The following is a 22,986-nucleotide window of genomic DNA, read 5'->3' as shown; positions in this document are numbered from 1 at the left end:
TGTATGTCAGGTCATGCTATTCTGTCTACTTTTGAGTATGCGAGAATTTTTTATAATATTTTAAATATTAAAAGAAATGGGCTTATGTTCTAGAAATTTTAGAAATAACTAAAAAAAGAATTTTCTTACAGTAAAAAAAAGGCTTAATCATTTAAAAACGTTTCTTTCCATTGATTTGAGAGAGACAGGAAGAGGCAGGAGGAGAGAGAGAAGCATAAACTGTTGTTCTATTTAGTTGTTGCATTTAGTCATGTACTCATTGGTTGCTTCTCATGTTTGCCCCAACCAGGGATCAAACCTGTGACCTTGGGGCTCTATCCAATGAACCACGCACCCAGGGCCAACCTTACCTTAATCATTTAACAGAATACCAGAGACTCTTCCTGCAAAGGATTTTAAAAATATGACATATTCATTGGTCTGGGAGCAATTTTATATACAGCCCCAATAAAGACAGAAGACTTAAAAAACCTGGCAAGCCCCATTTCTCAAAATGTATTCAATAGTATTTATTATTCTTTGAAAATATTGTGGGCCATTGAGCTTAGATTTAGCACCTTCATTGTGCTTCAATGAAAAAGCAGTTGATGGCGCCTCTGTCCTAGCCCTGTTTTCCACTCCTCATGGCATACTTCTCTGGCAGTTCACTGGCAGGGCTGACTGGTGGAGGGAATGCTCAGCTACCTCCTCATCCAGATCCTGTAGTAGAGAGTCCCGTACTGGTCTGACTCTGGGAGAGTCTCTGCTGGTAAGTGCAGACTAAAGCCTTTTGATATTATGTAATCAATAGGAAGCCCTTTAAGCTGGTGTGTATTTGTCATATACAAAGGCATTCCTTTCAACATCACTTAAACCCTTAATGTACTTGCCTACTACAAAGCATATCATTTTTTGTTTCTGGAAAAGGAAGCACAAGAGATTCCCTAGCCATTAAAAAGAAAAACCAAGCACTTTGGTAGCTTATTAAGTGGCAGTAGCTGTGTTAATGTTTTATATTTTCTGGCTCCTTCCTATAGAAACCTGAGAATGGTTCTTAAAGACTAATAAACTCAGCCAGCATCTCCAAACGGAGACATGCTGTTCACAGATGAACCACCGACGCCTGACTGCGCCTGACTGGCTTAGTCGGTGCCCCGTGTTTACAGAGTGAGTCAGTGGATTAGCAAGCGTTTGCTTGCAGATATCCCCCCCTTTTAACCACGGGTGGTTTTTCTTAAATGGTACTCTATTTAGGTCTGTTGGTTTGGATTTTATGTAATAAACCAGAACATTTAAAATTTCCCATTAGACAAATATGTATTAGGAAAAATAAATGAGTAATAGGATTGTGAGGAAATTTTCATTCTGACTCTGAATCAGAGTTGCTGACACTCAGGTGCTGTTCTTTAATTTAGGTTATGACTGAGAGGCTCCCTGGTTATAGGACGCTGTGTTAATAAATATGTGTGATTTTTAATTTTGTATACAGCTAAGTTGTTTTCTCTCCTTCTTCCTTATTCTTCCTAGTAGAGGCCCAGACATCTAGTGTCTCTGTTCCCTCTGTAGAGCAGCCTCTACATACAATTTTCTGTATTTTTTATTAAACCTCAAACAAACCCTGGTAGCCCAATCACAATCTTTTGGCATTCTGCAAACATACTCCACACCTTCTACCCCTCAGGTTGTACCGCTACAGCATGATATTTTAATCCTTGACTAGATAATTGTAGTTAGAATAATTTGTTGTTTTTCCTAAACTTGTTGCAACTGTTAAAATTACTATAAACACAACATTGCAAAATATCTAAAATGCATTTATAACTGTAGATGGATTTGAGGAGAAGCATGATGCAAAATTGATGCAAAGTTTAATGGTCAAAAGAATTAATAAATATAACTAAAAATTTTTAAGAATATCATTATACAAAAGAAAGAGCTTTAATGTGTGTGTGTGTGTATGTGTGTGTGTGTGTGTGTATCCCAAAGGGGTTCTTTTTTTTTTTAATGTAGTGAGAGGAGGGGAGGCTCAGACAGACTCCTGCATGTGTCCTGACTGGTATCCACCTGGCAAGCCCAGTAGGGGGAAGTGCTCTTCCAATCTGGGGTATTGCTCTGTTGCTCAGCAACTGAGCTATTTTAATGCCTGAGGTGGGGCCATGGAGCTATTGTCAGTGCCCAGGGCCAACTCACTCGAATCAATCAAGCCATGGCTGTGGGCGGGAGAGAGAGAAAGAAAAGGAGGGGGAGGGATAGAGAATCAGATGTCTGCTTCTCCTGTTTGCCCTGACTGGGAATCAAACTCAGGACTTCCACTGAGCTAACTGGCCAGGGCTTCTTTTAGCTTGTGGCTCTGTCATCTTTAATGGCTTCTCAGATCTTCTTGATCATCTTTTCCAAAATATGGAAAGGAAAAGACCATGGAGGGTCATCAATGGGATGCACTTGTAGGCCAGGTTTGAAAGTAGCACACATCTCTTATATTCATTCTGTTGGCTAGAAATCAGTCACTTGGGTACCCCAATTGAAAAGAAAACAAATGTAGTGTCCCCAAGAAAAAGAATGATTGGTTTGGTGGCAGCTAACTAGTTTCTACCCAGAAAATAGGACATCTGCCAGAAAACTATAGTTAGATAAATAATTCAAATTTCAAAAATGGGGTTGAAATGAAATTGAAGAATATAGCAACAACAAAGGCTTGAAACCACTTGGAGGGGGAAAAACACTGATCACTTGGAGACTACTTTATCTTCTCCTGCATAGTAGGAAGGCATTTAACAACTACATGACATTGTTGATAAATGAGAATTGGGTGATAGTATCATTTAGTGGATTCATACTTCTTCAGATAATTGTGACCAGTGAGTGGTAATCACTGTCAACCGTGCAGTTCATGTGCTGTGTCCTATGACTCTCCTTGCCCGTGTTGTAGCTGACTCACTGAGAGAGATCTTGAATGATAGTGCAGGTGAGAGAATCAAAGTAGTGTCAAAATGATCTCAGAAATCTAGAACGAAGTTCAGCAGAATTATTCTGAAAACAGCAAGGGAGTAAATATTTTAGGCATTTGGGTCATGGGGTCTCTGTCACTAGTCCCTTCTGCTACTGTAGCCCCAAAGCAGCCATGGACAATACATAAATGAAGTGGTATGTCTGTGTTCCAATAAAACATAATTTACAAAAACAGGCACCAGGACAGATTTGATCCATACTGGCTGAAATCTGAAGGCAATATATCTAAATGTGTTCATTTAAGGCCAAAGAACAATGGGCCTGACACATTACCTATAGAGCAACAGGTAAGCATTATTTGCTCTTATTTTACAGATAAGAAAGCTAAATCTCAAAAATAAATAGTTTGATCCGGCTTTTACATCTGGATGACACTCAATGGGACATCATGACACTTCCACAAAAGTTCGGGTGAATTGAGAGACTCACAATCAGTTGCTCAGGTGGAGTACTCCATGTGGCAGCACTCCTTGTAGGACAGCCCCAGTTCCTCCGTCTCTGTTCTGATTCAAGTGTGTGACCTTTGAGAGACTCACCTGACTTCTCTGGGCCTTGAATAACAAAGCACTAAAAGTAAGAGACTCAACTACATAAACACCAAGGTCCCTCTCAGGTCCAATAGGGTTACTCTTAATATGTGTAGAGCAGGGGTCGGGAACCTGTGACTTGCTAGCCAGATGTGGCTCTTTTGATGGCTGCATCTGGCTCACAGACAAATCTTTAATAAAAAAAAATACTGTTAAAAATAGAAAACATTCTCATGTATTACAATCCATTCATTTCCTACCGCTCATGTTCATGGTTGTGGGTGGTTGGAGCCAATCACAGCTGTCCTCCGGAACAACACCAAATTTTTATTGGATAATGTGTAACATACACGGGTCGTTGTATGACTCTCATGGAATTACATTTTAAAATATGTGGCGTTCATGGCTCTCTCAGCCAAAATGTTTCCTGACCCATGGTGTAGAGCAGGCGTCCCCAAACTACGGTCCGTGGGCCACATGCAGCCCCGTGAGGCCATGTATCCGGCCCCCCCACCGCACTTCCGCACTTCCGGAAGGGGCACTTCTTTCACTGGTGGTCAGTGAGAGGAGCACTGTATGTGGTGGCCCTCCAACGGTCTAAGAGACAGTGAACTGGCCCCCTATGTAAAAAGTTTGGAGACCCCTGGTGTAGAGCATCATGTAAAAGAGAATTGAGACTTTTTGTAACTCTAAAAGCAATTCTTTTCCATGTTTTCTAACGTTTTTCATAAAACCAATATATAATACATAAAAATAGCATTTTATGAGCATGTATGTGTTCAAATTTATAATATTTCTAATTATAAAGACATTTATTGAAAGAACTAAACTTATATGAATGAAACTGGAGTTTCTATTGGAAGTGATAGATAATTGATGGATTCTTTTTAGCATCAGAGCATCAGCCATTCTACTCTTTGTATTTTTGTTATTTGTTTGCTAGTTTGCTTTTGGTTGTGTAATGTAAAGAAAATCCATATTCACAGTGTAGTTTAAATAATAAAAATAAATTAATAGTCTTGTAATCTAAGGAAGCTCATCAGAATATAGAAATGGCATGAGAAGCCTTGAAAAAACAGAATGCATTAACTTGACAACATAAATCAGGTAGTCTTCAGCATATTAATTTAGCATGCATGATAAAAATAAATGTAAATTAAGCATTTAAAAAACCTGGTATCAGGGTAGGCTAAGTTTATGGTGTGGTGCTAAATGAACTCCCAAGTTTTAATGGCTTGCAGTAGTAAGTGTTTATGTCTTGCACATATTACATGTCCAATTCTGGTTGAGGTTAGGGAGAGGGGCTCTGATCCACAGAACTTCTCAGGGATCCAGGCCTTAGAAGATGGCTCCACCATCTCATAGCTGTACCATCTGGCACAGGTAGTATCCGTGGTTACAAAGGCAGGGGCAAAGGCATCCGGAATGCAAAACATTTGTTCTGTACAGAGGCTGTTCTTTACATACGAGTATAAAACACACTTGTCAGTGCTCACTTTTTGCCAAAACTAGTTTCATGACCATAGTTCAGAAGTTAATATGTGATTCACACGGACTACTATACAAAGCACTTAGGAGAACTAAAATGGAGCCAATCTCAAACATGGTTTTTTGTTGTTTTTTTTTATTAAGTGAGAGACAGGAAGGCAGAGACAGACTCCCATGTGCACCCAGACTGGGATCCACCTGGCAAGCCCCCCACCAGGTGGTATTCTGCCCATTGCTGCTGCTCCGTTGCTTGGCAACCAAGCCATTTTTGTGCCTGAGGTGAGGCCATGGAGCCATCCTCAGTGCCAGAGGCCAAGCTTACTTGAACCATTTAAGCCATAGCTGCGGGAGGGGAAGAGAAAGAGAGAGATAGTGAGGGGGAGAGAAGGAGAAGGCAGATGGTCACTTCTCCTAGGACTTCCACATGCTCTACCTCTGAGCCAACTGGCCAGAGCCCTCAAACATGTTTCATAATAAAAATGTGCAGGTTCTTGATCCCTACCCTTCAACCCTGGAATCAGGATCTCTGAAGTATAGATGGAAGAAATGTGCATTTTAAAAAATGTTCCACAGCAGATTCTCATTATCAACAGGAAGCAACTGCTGTGAACAAGGAGTGTTTTTAAAATAGAGGAAAAGCATCACTTCTTGGCCTTTTGGCTAAGATCAAGTATAAAATAGAGGAAAAGCAACAATTAGATCATTGGATTTAAGACTGGCTGCAGTGTTGGCAATGGATTAAAGAGGGAAGAAACTATGTAGAAGCAGAGAGATTTCATGTCACACACATAGGTTTCAATGAGCAAACATAAAAGCATGCATTTATGTATCATAGTATGTTAGCAAGATGAGCTCAGTCTGAAAGCCTAACAACGTTATAGTTTCAGAATCTTCTCCTCATCCCCTCCCCACCACTTCCTTCCTTCCTTGACTCCCCAGAAGAACAGTAGGGTAGGCATAAAGTGGCTGCCAACCAGACCAGTCCTTGTTTACTTACTTCAGTAAATGTTTTGCATATTACTGCAGCAGTGTGGGTTGTAGAGCCAGCTCAGCACCCATGAGTCTCCGGAAGCGAGTGGAACACGGGGCAGGTGGGTGTGGCCTGCGACTCTGGAGAGCTTGCTTAGAAGTGGTCAAACTTTTCTTCATGCCTGTTATGGCAGCACAGAACTCGTTATATGGCTGTGTCTTCTGCCTTCTAGAAAGACCGGTAGTTAAAAGAGTAGAACCACACTGGGAGAAAATGACCTGTGCATGATTCTTTTGAAAAATAAACCTATCTGGTCAGTACTGGATTATTTAGACTGATAATCCAGGTTGTGTTTCTCCTTCATACATCTGCCTGGATTCTGGCTGATTCACCTGACTTTTTTTTTTTTACTTATTTTTATTTATTTATTTATTTTAGAGATGAGAGAGAGAGAGAGAGAAGAGGGGGAGGAGCAGGAAGCATCAACTCTCATATGTGCCTTGACCAGGCAAGCTCAGGGTTTTGAACCAGCGACCTCAGTGTTCCAGGTTGATGCTTGATCCAGTGCGCCACCACCAGTCAGGCTCACCTGACATTATTAACATCTCTCCCACCTGATGATTGGGATGGGAGGTGGGGAGTCAGGGAACCCCTATATACTTTGGGAAGAGCAATAGGTTATTTTCCTTTCAAATATTATGCTCAACATGTATCAGTTTGCTGCTCATATACCATAGCTGAAAGAAGCGGAATATGGCTAGGGACTTGGCATTGCTGCCCAGCACTTTCTCTGAGATGGGTGGCCTTATACGCAGGCTCTCTTTTATTGCTGTGATTCATTTTGGGTTTTTTTTTTTGAGAGGAGGGGGGATAGACTGACTCATACATACGCCCCAACCAGGATCCACCCGGTGACCCCACTTGGGGCCTCTGCTCTGCCCATCTTGGGCCCATGAGCTAGTTTTAGCACCTGAGGCAGAGGCTCCACTGAGCTGTCCTCAGCACCTGGGGTTGATGTGCTGAGAGATGAAGAGAGATGAAGAGAGATGAAGAGAGACAGAGAGAGAAGGGGGAGGGGGAAGGGTACAGAAACAGATGGTTCCTTCTCCTGTATGCTCTGACCAGGAATCGAACCTGGGACATCCACACACCAGGTCGACACTCTACCACTGAGCCAACTGGCCAGGGCCCATTTTGTCTTGTATTGAGAGATCCCAGGATTCAGTTTTCCAACAGAAAAAAAAAAGGCAGACGAACAAAAACACCTAATTACCAGCTCCAGATTGAAGCTAGAAACTGGCATTTTAGCATGAAAGTAATAATTAGCAACAGGTCCAGGTTTTTCCTAAACTATTTTGTTCTTTCTTTCCTTTTTTGCATTTACATTTTTCTAATATAATTTTTTAAAAAAAAAAACAGAGCAAAAATAGGAAAATTATTTCTAGTACATTCTAATTTAAAACCTCTCCAAAATGTAACTAATATTATATAACTTTAAGATATTTAATATTAATCCTAAAACTGATGTTAAAATAAAGCGTTTATTATACAACACATCCAAATGTTTTACTTATCAGCTTTTGTAGATTAACAATATGATATATCAAAACTCTATTTAATAACACAAATAAGAAGTAGCAACATGTAAGGACCTAATATAAAATTAAGAGAAAAGCGGGACCATGTTGGAGAGGAAGAGTCTGGAAAGATAGACAGAGGGTAGACTGCTTCCTGTCCCATCTGTAGAAACACACACTCTCCCACAGTCCCAGAGTACAGGCAGTAGAAAGGGAAAGATACTTGCAGTAGACAGAAATCTGTAGTAGAAAGGGAATGTAAATGTTTGTCTTCATAACACTCTTCTTTGGGGTTTATGAGCGTATATTTATTTATGTTTATTTAGTGAGTACAAGAGACAGAGATAGACAGGAAGGGTGAGAGATGAGAAGCATAAACTTGCAGTTGCAGCACCTTGGTTGTTCATTGACCCAGTGACATAGGGTCATGTCTATGATCCCATGGTCAAGCCTTTAACCCTATGTTCAAGCTGGAGAGCTCAAGCTGGCGACCTCGGGGTTTGGAACCTGGGTCCTCAGCATTCCAGGTCAACACTCTATCCACTCTGCCACCACCTGGTCAGGCAATCCTAAAGATTTTTTTTTTAATTTTTATTTATTTATTTTTTTACAGGGACAGAGAGAGAGTCAGAGAGAGGGATAGATAGGGACAGACAGACAGGAACAGAGAGAAATGAGAAGCATCAATCATCAGTTTTTCGTTGGGACTCCTTAGTTGTTCATTGATTGCTTTCTCATATGTGCCTTGACCACGGGCCTTCAGCTGACCAAGTAACCCCTTGCTGGAGCCAGCAACCTTGGGTCCAAGTTGGTGAGCTTTTTTTTGGCTCAAGCCAGATGAACCCGCGCTCAAGCTGGCAACATCGGGGTCTCGAACCTGGGTCCTTTCGCATCCCATTCCGACACTCTATTCACTGTGCCACCACCTGGTCAGGCAATCCTAAAGATTTTTAAAGCCCTGTTAAGTTTTCTGAACTTTGGACATAAATTGCAAAACCTTTTGGCTCTTCTTCAATGAGATAAATAAAGCTGACCCAAAATCAGAAGCTGACACATCCCAGGTATAGAGTATTGGGGGCTGTAATTATATAACTGTAATTATAATCTTTGATAGGATATAAAAATAGTCCTGAAAAAATTTTTTGGCAAGTTGATGTTAGCTCTTGTGAACTAAATTTCTATGATAATTCTTAGTGATGGCACTCCGGGATCCTTGCTTGATTACCTGTATATGTTATTTCTGAGAAGTGTGGTAGTTAACATTTTTAAGACAGGTTCAAATTGAGAAAAAGTTACTTGGTTTTAGTAAGGTTTGTAATGATTATACACAAGGTTGGCATCTACTAAAGGGAAATTTGTTTTTAATCAGTATTAAGCTCTTTCCCATTCTATTGAAAGGCCATATTAAATTTTTATATGCTTCAGTGTTTTGATCATGGTTGTGTCCAAATAACCTATATACTCTTCCTCTCTGTGGTAATTTTGGCACAGGCGACAGTTCCACAAGATAAGAAGTTTAAATGCTAGCATAACACTTTTAGTGGAAAAAGAAACACTAAGACTTTATTGATTCTATCAGTGATTCTGCTTATCACATCAGACATTTGAGTGCTGACATTTCTATCCCGTTAAATAGTTGCCAGTAGATATCACATGAGACAACTTTCTTTGAGAAAGGAAAAAGAGGTAAAGATTTTCCCAAACAAAAGCTGAGGGATTTCATCACCACTAGATCTGCCTTACAAAAAAAAATGCTAAAAGGAATTCTTCAGGCTGAAATAAAAGCACGCCAAATTAGTAACACAGAAACATACAAAAATATAAATCACACTGGTAAAGGTAAGTGGATAGTCAAATTCAGAATATTCTAAAACTTTAATATGGTGGTGTGTTAATTGCTTAACTCTATTAAAAAGGTAAAAGGGTAAAAGTTTAAAAATAACTATGGTTACATAATTTTTTAATGGATAATCAATATAAAAAGAGGTTAGCTGATATCAAAAACATAAAATGGGCAGAAGTAGAAGAGTAGAGTCTTTTATGCTATTGAAAATAACTTATCAGCCTAAGAAAAGACTGTTATAGAATGTTTTATTTGGTAACACACCACCACAATATAGCAAACACCTATAAAAGATACCCAAAGGATAAAAAGAAGGTAAGCAAAGCATTCCACTGTAGAAAATCATTAATTAAAAAGAAAAAGGGCCCTGGCTGGTTGGCTCAGTGGTAGAGCATTGCCCTGGCATGCAGAAGTCCCAGGTTTGATTTCCGGCCAGGGCACACAGGAGAAGCGCCCATCTGCTTCTCCACCCCTCCCCTCTCCTTCCTCTCTGTCTCTCTTTTCCCCTCCCGCAGCCAAGGCTCCATTGGAGCAAAGTTGGCCCGGGTGCTGAGGATGGCTCTGTGGCCTCTGCCTCAGGCACAAGAATGGCTCTGGTTGCAACAAAGCAATGCCCCAGATGGGCAGAGCATTGCCCCCGGGTGGGCGTGCTGGGTGGATCCCGGTCGGGCGCATGCGGGAGTCTGTCTGACTGCCTCCCCATTTCCAACTTCAGAAAAATACAAAAACATTAAAATAAAAAGAAAAAGAAAAAGGAAGGAATCAAAGAACTACATAAACCCCCCCCCCAAAAGAGTAAGGTGGCATCAGTAAGTCTTTATCAAATCTTTACCTATTCAAATGTAAATGGGTTAAATTCTCAAATTAAAAGTCATAGAGTGAATGGAATAAAAAATAGGACCCAACTATATGTTGCACACATGTGACTCACTTCAGCTTTATGGATATACATGGGCTAAAAATGAAAGGACAGAGAGCAAGCATAGCTATACTAATAGCGGAAAAAATAGACTTTAAGTCAAAAACTGTAACGAGACAAAAAAAGTCATTATAAAATGATAAAAGTGTTAATTCATCAAAAAAATATAAAAATCATAAATATAGGTGCACCCAACATTGGAGCACTTAAATATCCTAATATTATATAAATTATAATAGTATTAATGTTTTATTGTTAATAAAATATTAAATCTAAAAGGAGAAATAGATACAGTATAACAGGGAAATTTAATACCCCCCTTTCAACAATGAGTGGATCATGACTACAACTTTCAATATATTGGGTATAAAAAGAATGTACCTCAACAAATAAAGTTATGTCACTTTCATACATATGGCATATATATGGCAAGCCCATGTAAATATCACAGTGAATGGTGAAAGGTGGAAAAGCTTTTCCTCTAAGATCAGGAAGATGACGAGGCCGCCTGCCACTGTCACCACTCCTATTCAACATAGTACTAGAAGTGTTAGCCAGAGCATTTAAGCAAGACAGAAATAAAATGCATCCAAATTGGAAGAAGTAACATTGTCTTTATTGGCAGATGATATATGGTCTTATATAGAGAAAATCCTAAAGACTGCATGAAAAGACTGTGAGGGCATTATGCTAAGTCAGGGGTCAGGAACCTTTTTGGCTGAGAGAGCCATGAACGCCATATATTTTAAAATGTAATTCCGTGAGAGCCATACAATATGTTTAACACTAAATACAAGTAAATGTGTGTATTTTATGTAAGACCAACACTTTTAAAGTACAATAAGTCTCTGAATTCCTTTTAATAACGTTGTTATGCTGTTGCTAACCAATGATGAATAAAGTACTTCTTACCATTAATGCACTTCTGGTGCTGCATGGTTTTGCTGATGGCTTTGTAGTCAGGTTGATACGTGGTGAGGTTAAGCTTCATGCAGGCGTTGAGACTTCCACCCGTTAAACGTGATCATAGGTTGGTCTTAACATTCTTTAGATATGAGAAAGACTGCTCACATGCATATGTAGAGCCAAACGTTGTTAGTACAGCAATACTCACATGCTGCAGTGTGTGGTACGTGACGGGAAGCACGTTCTAAGTTTTGACAATCAGTGGTCTGTGGGTTGAAGTTTTTTCATCTCTCCCCACTTGTGTTTGCTCGCCAACTCTGCTTGCTGTCGTGCAAGTCTTTCCAAATCTTCATTCAGTTACTTGAATTTATTCATCCACGTGTTTGAGGCCTTCAGGTCAGCAGCTTGTAGCTCAAAATTTCTGATGGTGACACAGGGATGTAACTCAGGTTGGCTCTGTCCACTGCACACTCGTGTGGATGGGTGATGACTTAAAAAGACGAGTGCGCTCACAAAATTCTCCAAAGCGCGCTTTGAATGACTGCAGGAGATTAGATCTCCGCTAGCTGCTGGAGATCAGGATGTTGAGCAGGGTCACTTGCTGTGCATGCATCTTTAAACTCTCCCAGTTTTTTAAAGTGTAGTAAACGACCTGTTTCAATGTCAGCAATGAAGAGTCCCAGCTTGTTTTCAAATGCAAACACTGCTTGTTGAAGGGATAAGACTGTATTTCCAATGCCTTGCATTTTCACATTGAGCTGGTTCAGATGTTCAGTCATGTCCACGAGATAGTAGAACTTCAGGAGCCATTCAGTGTTAGCTAACTCAGGATGCTCAATGTTTTTCATTTTAAGAAAAGTCCGGATTTCGCTCAGACAAGCCATGAAACAGCTGAGCACCTTCCCTCTTGACAACCAATGCACACTGCTGTGCAGAAGCAGACCAGCATAATTATTCCCAACTTCATCCAGCAGTGTTTTAAAGTGGCGATCATTTAAAGTTCGGGCAACAATAAAGTATACCATACCAGAATGAATAGCGACATCACCTCTCCAAGCTGTGCGCCACACGTCTGAGCACAAAGCGCCTCCTAATGTAGGATGCAGTGAAAACTTAGGATGGGTCTCTTTTCATGTTCACGAGGAAGCGCTATGAATCCTCTGTTTTTCCCCACCATGCATGGAGCACCATCAGTACTCACCGAAATAAGTTTACCCATCGGTAGATTTTTCTTCTTTAGCAAACTCAGTGAAAGACTTGAATAAATCCTCCCCTCTTGTTGTCTCTTTCATAGGCAAAACAGCAAGACTTTCCTCACATAGTGTGTCACCTACAGCATACCTTACAATCACGCTGAACTGAGATAAATGGCTTACGTCTGTTGACTCATCCAAAGCGAGAGAAAAGAATGGTGCTGCATTTATGTCCTTCATTTGTGTTGCCTCCATTTGATTTGCCATCATGATGGTACGACCGTGAACAGTTCTTGCTGACAGAGGCATGTCTTTTATTCATTTAAATATCTTTTCTTATTCCAAAAAGTCGTCAAAAAGTTCATTGGCAACATCAAGCATGTTTTGACATACTCTCCATCTGTGAATGGCTTTCTGTTTCTCACAATTGCTAAAGCACCAGCAAAGCTAGCCGAATTCCAGTCACCTTGTTGGGTCCAAACACAGAGTTGTTGCTGACTAGCTTGCATTCTGCACAGTAGCTCTTGACATGCTTTCTTCCTGCTGTCCCCCACTGGATATTTTGATGCAAATGTAGTATGGCATGTGTCGAAGTGTCGCTTTATATTTGACCGTTTCATCAATGCAATTTTATCATTGCATATTAGACACACTGCAGAACCTGCTCTCTCCACAAAGGCGAATTCCTCTGTCCATTCCTGCTGAAAAGTACAATACTCCTCTTTTTTCTTTTAGCCATCTTCTTCGTCAAAAGGGTTTCTGCAATTAGCTAGCTGACTACTTGATTAAAAGGAGGGAAGTTTACTTCCTGACCTCACAACGACCCGTATATGTTAAGCATTATCCAATAAAAATTTGGTGTTGTCCCGGAGGACAGCTGTGATTGGCTCCAGCCACCCGCAACCATGAACATGAGCAGTAGGAAATAAATGGATTGTAATACATGAGAATGTTTTATATATATATTTTAAATTTTTTATTCATTTTTTAGAGAGGAGAGGGAGAGACAGAGAGAGAGAGAGAGAGAGAGAGAGAGAGAGAGGAGAGACAGAGAGAGAGAAGGGGGGAGGAGCTGGAAGCATCAACTCCCATATGTGCCTTGACCAGGCAAGCCCAGGTTTCGAACCGGCGACCTCAGCATTTCCAGGTCGACGCTTTATCCACTGCGCCACCACAGGTCAGGCAAGAATGTTTTATATTTTTAATGTTATTATTATTTTTTATTAAAGATTTGTCTGCAAGCCAGATGCAGCCATCAAAAGAGCCACATCTGGCTCGTGAGCCATAGGTTCCCGACCCCTTTACTAAGTGAAGTAAGTCAGACAAAGAAAGGCAAATACTGTATGATCTCACTTATGTGTGGAATCTAAAAAAAGTTGAACACATAGAAATATAGAGTAGAATAGTGGTTGCCAGGGGCTGGAGTTTTGAGAAATGGTGAGATGTTGCGCAAATGGTATAGACTTTTAATTTTAAGATGAATAAATTCTGTGGATTTAATTATAACATGGTGACTATAGTTAAAAATAATGTATTATATACTTGAAAGGTATAAGAGAGGCGAAGAGAGTGAACAGTAAATGTTTATACACACAAAAATGGTAATTATATTAGTTACAGGTGTTAACTGAATTGTGATAATCATTTTGTAATATATACCAGTATTAAATCATCACATTGTATTCTTTAGCTTACACTATGTCATTTAAAAAAAAAAGGAACCACCAACAATTCTTCTTCTAGGTATATTCTAAGGGGAGATGAAACACGTATCTACAAAAAAATGCTGTACATAGATGTTCTTAGTGACATTATTTATATTAGCCAAAAAGTGGGAACAATCCAAATGCGCATCAACTTATAAATGAGTAAAATGTGATATTATCCAAACAATGGAATATTATTTAGCAATAAAAAGGAATGAAGTACTAATACATGCTTGTAAAGCCAGTAGCCGCGGCTACCATCACAGCCGCCTGGCCCGTGCAGGTTGCATTTGATTTGGACAGACGATAATGAAACAACGAAGCCAATAACTGGTGGGCCATTACTTTTAATTTTAGCTTGCACCTGGAGGGCAAGAAATACACAGTGGGAAAACACTTCCCTTTCCATTCAGGGCTCCCAAAGACACTGACTTATCCAAGTTTCCTAGAATCAAGGGTTTCTAGCTCACGAGGTTATTCACCTCTGTTCCCCATCTCCTTCTTTCTGCACAAACTGGCTTCTTCTTCAGCACTCCATCATCTTGGCTACTTCTCCTCTTCACCACATGGCCTTTCTCTGCTTTCCCCCAGCATAGGCTCCTCTGCCCCATTTTATAGTCTAGATATCAAAACCTTTAATCCAATATCCAAACAAGGAAGTCTCTGATACAAAGTCACTTATCTGAGGCAGAATGGGATTCCTCATGAGAGTGCACCACCCACATCGTGCAACAGTCAAGGGTGTGGGGAAAAGCTTAGTCTTAAAACTAAGGCTTAGGCCAGGGGTCCCCAAACTTTTTACACAGGGGGCCAGTTCACTGTCCCTCAGACCATTGGAGGGCCAGACTATAAAAAAACTATGAACAAATCCTTATGCACACTGCACATATCTTATTTTAAAGTAAGAAAACAAAATGGGAACAAATACAATATTTAAAATAAAGAACAAGTAAATTTAAATCAACAAGCTGACCAGTATTTCAATGGGAACTATGCTCCTGTCACTGACCACCAGTGAAAGAGGTGCCCCTTCCGGAAGTGCCGCAGGGGCTGGATAAATGGCCTTAGGGGGCCGCATGTGGCCCGCGGGCCTTAGTTTGGGGACCCCTGGCTTAGGCTATAATGACCCTGCCTGCTTACAGCCTGTCCCCCACACCCAATGCAAACTATAAGCGAGCAAGCATATACATCATATTTACAAACTTATTTGACCAACAATTCTACAACATCAATAAGCTTCAGAAACATTAGGCTAAGTGAAAGAAGCCAGACACTAAAGATAGATATTGTATGATTCCATTTATATGAAATGTCTATTAGAGGCAAATCCAGCCTGACCAGACAGTGGTACAGTGGATAGAGTGTCGGTCTGGGATGCAGAGGACCCAGGTTCGAAACCCCAAGGTCACTGGCTTGAGTAACAGGTCATCCGGCTTGAGCAAGGGCTCACCAACTTGAGCGCGGGGTCACCAGCTTGAGTGTGGGATCATAGACCTGACCCCCTAGTTGCTGGCTTGAGCCCAAAGGTTGCTGGCTTCAGCAAGGGGGTCACTGGCTTGACTGGAGCCCCCCCCCCATCAAGACATGTGAGAAAGCAATCAATGAATAACTAAGGTGCTGCAACTATGAGTTGATGCTTTTCATTTCTCTTCTTTCTTGTCTGTCCCTCCATCTCTTTCTCTAAAAAATAGATTAATTAATAATAAAGGCAAATGCATAGACACAGAAAATAGATTAGTGGTTGCTTACAACTGAGGATAGGAATGGGTAGTGACTGAAAATAGGTTAGAGGTTTCTTTTTGGGGTGATAGATATATTCAAAAATTAGATTTTGGTGATGGTTGAAGAACTGTGTAAACATACTAATAGCCATTGAATTATATAATTTTAACAGGTGAATTATATGGTTTTTAAATCAAGTTAATAAAAGTATTTTTAAATGAGGCAAAGGGCTGCTGCTGGTGGAAGCACACATTATATATATATATTTTTAAGGATGGCAGGGGTTGATGTGGATAGATAGGATATGGAGGAAGGAACAAGAGTAGAGAGAATAATAATACAACATAGAAGAATAAGTCTGGCAAATTATAGACAACAGACATCAGACTAAAATCAAGAGTTAATTTGGAGAAGCATTTACAGGAGTAAGGACTTCCTTCCTTTCCAGACAAAATATGGAGATGAAGTTGTAGATTGAAGAGGAAAAGGGAAGAAGAATGAGAGTGTTCATAGGTGATGGCCAGTGATTTTCTGAGTCATAAAGTAGGTGAAGTTACATGCTTGAGTGATAAATTTGGCAATTTGAGAAAATGGTGTTGGTTCAGACAACAAATGTGAAGAACAAAAAAGAAAACAATTACCTGAGTAAAAGGATTTTTAAGCCATTAACAAATTAGCTGAGTTTAAATCAAGAGTAGTAAAGCACCGAGGCCCCGGCTGGTTGGCTTAGCGGTAGAGCGTCGGCCTGGCATGCAGGAGTCCCGGGTTCGATTCCCGGCCAGGGCACACAGGAGAGGTGCCCATCTGCTTCTCCACCCCTCCCCCCTCCTTCCTCTCTGTCTCTCTCTTCCCCTCCCGCAGCGAGGCTCCATTGGAGCAAAGATGGCCCAGGCGCTGGGGATGGCTCTGTGGCCTCTGCCTCAGGCGCTGGGATGGCTCTATGGCCTCTGCCTCAGGACCTAGAGTGGCTCTGGATGCAGCAGAGCGACGCCCCAGAGGGGCAAAGCATTGCCCCCTGGTGGGCATGCCGGGTGGATCCCAGTCGGGCGCATGTGGGAGTCTGTCTGACCGCCTCCCCGTTTCCAGCTTCGGAAAAAAATGAAAAAAAAAAAAAAAAAGAGTAGTAAGGCACCGAATAATCAAGGTTATACATTTTTTTCTCCAGCAGCTCTAGATTTCCATGAAGTAGAAGTGGAAAAAAGAAAAAGATTAACTGTCTAAAAAACTGTATTTGAACAGGTTCCTGCTAAGGTTGAAAATACATAAATGTGTCAATTTAATCAAGTATAAAATACTCAAACACTTTTGAATATTATTATCACAAACTAAATGACAAATTTCAAGATGTAAAACATGTTAGAGAAAAATGTTAATTAGTTAATCAGGCTTTAAGTCATTGAAATTTGGTATTGAAAGCCTATTGAGCCTGACTGGGCAGTGGCGCAGTGGATAGAGTGTCAAACTGGGATGCAGAACACCCAGGTTCGAGACCCCAAGGTCGCCAGTTTGAGCGCAGGCTCATCTGGTTTGAGCAAAGCTCACCAGCTTGGACTCAAGGTTGCTGGCTTGAGCAAGGGGTCACTCCGTCTGCTGAAGGCCCATGGTCAATGCACACATGAGAAAGCAATCAATGAACAACTAAAGTGTCGCAATGAAAAACTGATGATTGATGCTTCTCATCTCTCTTCGTTCCTGCCTCTGTCCCTCTCTCTGACTCTCTCTGTGTTGGGCAGATAAAATATATTATGCTTACTTTGTTAAAGATGGCACTGCCCAGATGGAAGCCCGTCTCCCAGGTGATGATACTAGTTGCCCTTATGCTTGGAATGGGCGTAATTATATTAATGTGTTTTGGGGGCAGGCTGTGGGCAGGCCTTGGAACCTGGGGCTTGGTTTTAGGACTAAGCCTTTCCCACCCTTTTTGATGTGGGATGGTGCAATCCCATCATGCCTCAGATAAGTGACTTTGTATTAGAGCAGTGGTCCCCAACCTTTTTTGGGCCACGGACCAGTTTAATGTCAGAAAATATTTTCATGGACTGGCCTTTAGGGTGGGACAGATAAATGTATTACGTGAACAAGACAAGCATCAAGAGTGAGTCTTAGATGGATGTAACAGAGGGAATCCGGTCATTTTTTAAAAATAAAACATAGTTCAGACTTAAATATAAATAAAACAGAAGTAATGTAAGTTATTTATTTCTCTGCGGACCAGTACCAAATGGCCCACGGAACGGTACCGGTCCGTGGCCCGGGGGTTGGGGACCACTGTGTTAGAGACTTCCCTATTTTGTATATTGGATTAAAGGTTTTGATTTCTGCACTATAAAGTGGGGCAGACCAGGAGCTTGCTCTCTCTTGGTTCCTGAGATTAGCATTAGAGAGCAGAGAGCAGAGTAAGGGCATGTGGAGGAGAGGAGAGGCAGCCATGATGGCAGAGTGCTGCAAGAGAAGCCAGTTTGTGCAGAGAGAAGGAGATGGGGAACAGAGGTGAATAAGGCTGGTAAGCTAGAAACCTTTGATTCTAGGAAACTCGGATAAAGTCAGTAGCTTTGTGAGCACTGAATGAGTGGGTTTTGGAGCCCAGTGTGTGTTTTTACTTGCCCGCCGGGTGCAAGCTAGGATTAAAGATGATGGCCCACCAGCTTTTGGCTCCATTGTTTCATTACCATCTGTCCAAATCCAATGTGAACCTGTATGGGTCAGGCTGCTGTGATGGTGGCCTTGGCCACTGGCTTTACACTCTGTAAAAAAAAAAAAAAAAAAAGCCTATTGAGCCTCCCTGAGATCTTAGAAGCAGTGCTGAACATGGTAATGCTTCCGTATCAAATGGAAACCTCAGAAAAACCAGGAGCCACTTATCATTATACCAAATGGGTTCAAAGGATGTACAGAGGGAAGTCAGGGGCAGTGCTGTCCCAAACAGCGTCTCTCAACACATAGATATGCTTATTCCTGAGTCCTTTCTCACAAACTTCATGAATTACATTCTGGAGTACAGCTCAAGCAAGTAGGCATAAAGGCGATGCTGACTTTAATTAGAATGGCGAAGTTTGTCAAACTTTGTAAGAATTTAAGCTGAAAACAGTTATGGTAGGGAAAAGCTCAAGACAAAAAGGGGTAAGGGGAAGTCTTTTTAATGGTTCGGCAGAAAGCTTAGGAAAACCTCAAAGAGCTATAAACAGACGTGAACGGAAGGGAATAGCTAGATCTCACGTGAAACAAAATCGGGTAGTAAATGTCTGTCGAAAGTCATCGCAGTTTCTTCCTAAAGGAGGATCAGGTTGAACACTGAAGTCTTGAGTTACCTTGCGTTACAGAACCAGATTTCCGGAATTTCAAACTCCAGCAACAGTTCTCAATACCACAAGGAACCTGAAACGTGGCTCTCAAGGCTTTGCTCGACGAAGATGGTCGCATAAGGCTTCCTAAGAAGCATTTTATGGTTTTAATTTAACTAGGACTGCAGTTTTACCTTAAAACTAACCTTCCCATTTTTCTCCTCTCCACCCTGCCCCTCAAATTACAGGCTGCAAAAGTTTCATGTGGATTGTGCGCCACACACACACACACCAGAGAAACTTTTTGACACTGCTCTTCTAAGTCCCCAAAGTCTCCATAGCTCCAGCAGAACCTCCCCTGGGCTATTTTCATTCTCAGTTTAGCCCTGCGGCTCCAAGGCCCGGCCTCCACCCACTTCGCCAGCAGTCCTGAAAGTCCGGTGGGGTCAGGCCAGGCGGGGCGGGGCGGGTACGGAGGATCGGGCTGCTCCATTGTAGCGGGCGGGGGGGGAGCATGAGGACCACTCCGACTCCCTCCAAAGTCTCCAGTTTCCAAACCGTGCATGTGTTCTAGGTAGAATACACGTACTTCCAAACCTAAGTTTTACCTGTTGTGGCGTTTGAATGCATGGAAAAAGTTTTCAAAACTTTTGTTCGGCCTCTGCTCCCCCGGCGCGTTGTTTCCTGATAGTTCGCCCCGGGACCACGCTAGGAACGCCCTCTCCCCCTCCCCGCCTGGCGCCTGGCATCCAGGCTGCGGGGCCACCGCCCCCGTGTCCGGTTGGCGGCCGGGCGCGCTCCAAACGGCTGCTGTCCGCGGGAACCCTCGGCCCCCTCGGCTCCTGCCCGGAGGCAGCATGGACTACCTGACCACGTTCACCGGGAAGAGCGGGCGCCTTCTACGGGGCACGGCCAACCGCCTCTGGGGCTTCGCGGTTGGCGGCGAAGCCCGGCAGGTGTGCTTCGAAGACTACCTGAGGGAGCCGGCCCCGGGGGACCCCGGGGGCGGGTCGCCGCCCCACCGGCCCCCGGCGCTGGCCGACCCGGAAGGACCCGGTGAGCCCAGCTTCCCTTCGCGTCCCGCGTGGCGGACCCGGGCTGAGGCTGGGGTCAGGTGGCGGTCTGGGCGCCGGGTGGGTGCGCGGCCCGGCCAGCGGCGGACGAGCGCTGGGCGGGCAGGGGTCGCGCGTGGCCGCGGTGGGGCGGGGCGCGGAGCACCATCCCGCCGGGGACTGGAAACTTTCTGCCGCCCGCATCGTTCTTCCTGCTCTGCTCGTCTGCTCTGCTCTTCTGTTCTGCTCTTCTGCTCGCTTCACCTCGAGTCCACTTTCTTTACCCCGCCAAGTGTTTCAAGGGTTTGATCCTTCCCACTGGGAGGTGGATATCAGACCAGTTGTGACACCGGTCTTTTTCATCTCAGGTTGCTAAGGCCGCTGCGCCTGTTTTGGGTTTGGGTCTGTGTTTTAACAGTTGGTATTTGCCAACTGTTAAGAGTTCACGTCAGCTCTGAATTCCATGAAGAATTAATTCTCTTAAACTGGAACCTTGTATTTCGAAAGGCTGTGTGTTGTCTTGAGATGGCAGAACCTAGAAACTCTTTTCTCAGTTACCATGTATACTGACTGCTATGCTAATTTTCTTTAAACATAGGGTCTTTGTACCATTTCCCTTTTTTTAGTCCGTCATAATGGTATGATATTGTTATCTTACGGCATTTTATTTTATTTTTTAATTTTTTGTTTCTAAGTAAATCTCTTTATTATTTTTTTATTTTTTATTTTTATTTTTTCTGTATTTTTCTGAAGCTGGAAACGGGGAGAGACAAGTCCGACTCCCGCATGCGCCCGACCGGGATCCACCCCGCACGCTCACCAGGGGGCGACGCTCTGCCCACCAGGGGGCGATGATCTGCCCCTCCGGGGCGCTGCTCTGTTTCGACCAGAGCCACTCTAGTGCCTGGGGCAGAGGCCAAGGAGCCATCCCTAGCACCCGGGCCATCTCTGCTCCAGTGGAGCCTCGGCTGTGGGAGGGGAAGAGAGAGACAGAGAGGAAGGAGAGGGGGAGGGGTGGAGAAGCAGATGGGCGCCTCTCCTGTGTGCCCCGGCCGGGAATCGAACCCGGGACCTCTGCACGCCAGGCCGACGCTCCACCACTGAGCCAACCGGCCAGGGCCTCTAAGTAAATCTTTAAAGCTTAGTTTTTTTTTTTAAACTTTTTATTTACTTTTTTAGATTTTATTTATTCATTTTTATTAGAGAAAGAGAGGGGGGAGAGAGAGAGAGAGATGGAGAGATAGAGAACAGGGGGAGGAGCAGGAAGCATCAACTCCAATATGTGCCTTGACCAGGCAAGCCCAGGGTTTTGAACCAGTGACCTCAGCATTCCAGGTCTACGCTTTGTCCACTGCGCCACCACAGGTCAGGCCTATATTACGGCATTTTAAAAAGCACTTGGTGAAGTATTAGCGTAATGCATGTGGTGACGTTTCCAATATTGTTGACTTTCTCTAAGTCACTGATTTTCAACTTTTTTCATCTCTCATGGTGTATACACATACTGCTTAGATTCCATGGTACGGCCCACAAATAGTTTTGGGGTTTTTTGTTTTTTTTTCTGATCTAACAACAACAAAAAAGGTATAATTTTGATGTATTAACACCGGACAGTTATTGTTGAGTTGGCAGTTGTCATATCTTTATTTGACAGTCTTGAGGGAAAGAGTTCAGTACCCCTGACTAAGTAGTCATGTATTTATTTCATGCTTTAAAGATTCTTGCAGCAAGCACACCGGGTGAAAATTGCTGCTCTAAGTTAAGTGGCATTTATATCGTTTTATTTTTGTTGCATGGTTTAGTAAGTATTTTGACAGTATGCATGATTATATGAGCATTAGAGTTTAGAAAATAGAGAAAAGCACAAAGAATATAACTCCGCATCCCGCCATTTATCTTACAGCAGTGAAACAGTGAGGACATCTGTTGATGTGTGTGTGTCTGTGTGAGACTTAACCTTTTGAAAAAACTTGAATATTAAAATATTTTAATATGACCCCCCCCCTTATTTTATTAAGTGGAGGGGAGGCTTACTTCTGCATGTGCCCCAACCGGGATCCACCCTGCAAGCCCACTAGGGAGGGAGGATGCGCTCTGTTGCTGAGTAACCGAGCTCTTCTTAACGCCTTAAATGAAGGCCATGAAGCCATTCTCGAGCCTAGGGCCAACTCCATCCAATCAAGCCATGGCTGCAGGAGAACAGAGGGGGTGGGGTGGAGAAATCTATGGGTGCTTCTCTTGTGTGTCCTGACTGGAATCGAACCTGGAACATCCACATGCCAGGCTGACTCTGTACCACTGAGCTAACTGGCCAAGGCCAACATGACCCCTTTTAATCATTTTCCTCTTTACATAAAATATGTTGCCATCAGAATTTTTGTTTATGGAATTTCATAAACAAAATTTCTGTTTATGAAAAAGGGAGATACTTTGTTTCTATTTTGAAGAACATTAACTAGATGCAGAATTTCCTCGTTAAAGGTGGGACCAGGGATGAAGGCTGGAACTTTAAAGTATTTGAATAAAAGATTTTTTAAAAATTTGTCATCAGTTGTCTAATTAAAAACAACTGATATGCCACCAGCCCTTAGATAAATGGAGAATTCAGAAATATGTGGTGTAATTTAATGAGGAAAACATATCAATATTTTAATAAATATGCCCAACATATACATCTGATTCATTTATTCAAAAACATTTATTGAACACACTACTATAGCTAAAACTGTCCTTCAGAGTTGCAGCTTCAAAGTACTATATTAATTCCTCTTCTACTGAAGATGCTTATGAATTCATCACACATTCTTTATTTTT

At 42.3% G+C, this 22,986-nt stretch overlaps 1 protein-coding gene across 10 annotated transcripts in view; it reads left to right on the top strand.

Moving 5' to 3' along the window:
• The window catches only part of OXR1 (oxidation resistance 1), a 535,173-nt gene that overhangs the window by 409,107 nt on the left and 103,080 nt on the right, over positions 1 to 22,986 (top strand). Inside the window, exon 1 of one of the 10 annotated variants that reach the window (XM_066265826.1) lies at positions 19,859 to 20,176. The exons of 7 other annotated variants lie outside the window; for them this stretch is intronic. In XM_066265826.1, the coding sequence (XP_066121923.1) occupies positions 19,978 to 20,176 (199 nt within the window). In that variant the 5' untranslated portion in view covers positions 19,859 to 19,977. Of the gene's footprint in view, positions 1 to 19,858; positions 20,177 to 22,986 lie in introns of those variants that run through there. 2 more of the 10 variants (XM_066265829.1, XM_066265832.1) reach the window with 2 other exon arrangements.

Source organism: Saccopteryx bilineata, chromosome 3, assembly GCF_036850765.1.
Source record: "Saccopteryx bilineata isolate mSacBil1 chromosome 3, mSacBil1_pri_phased_curated, whole genome shotgun sequence".
NCBI classification, from domain to species: Eukaryota; Metazoa; Chordata; class Mammalia; order Chiroptera; family Emballonuridae; genus Saccopteryx; species Saccopteryx bilineata.
Note: the sequence above shows the minus strand (reverse complement) of the source record. Positions and strands in the feature narration are given on the sequence as shown.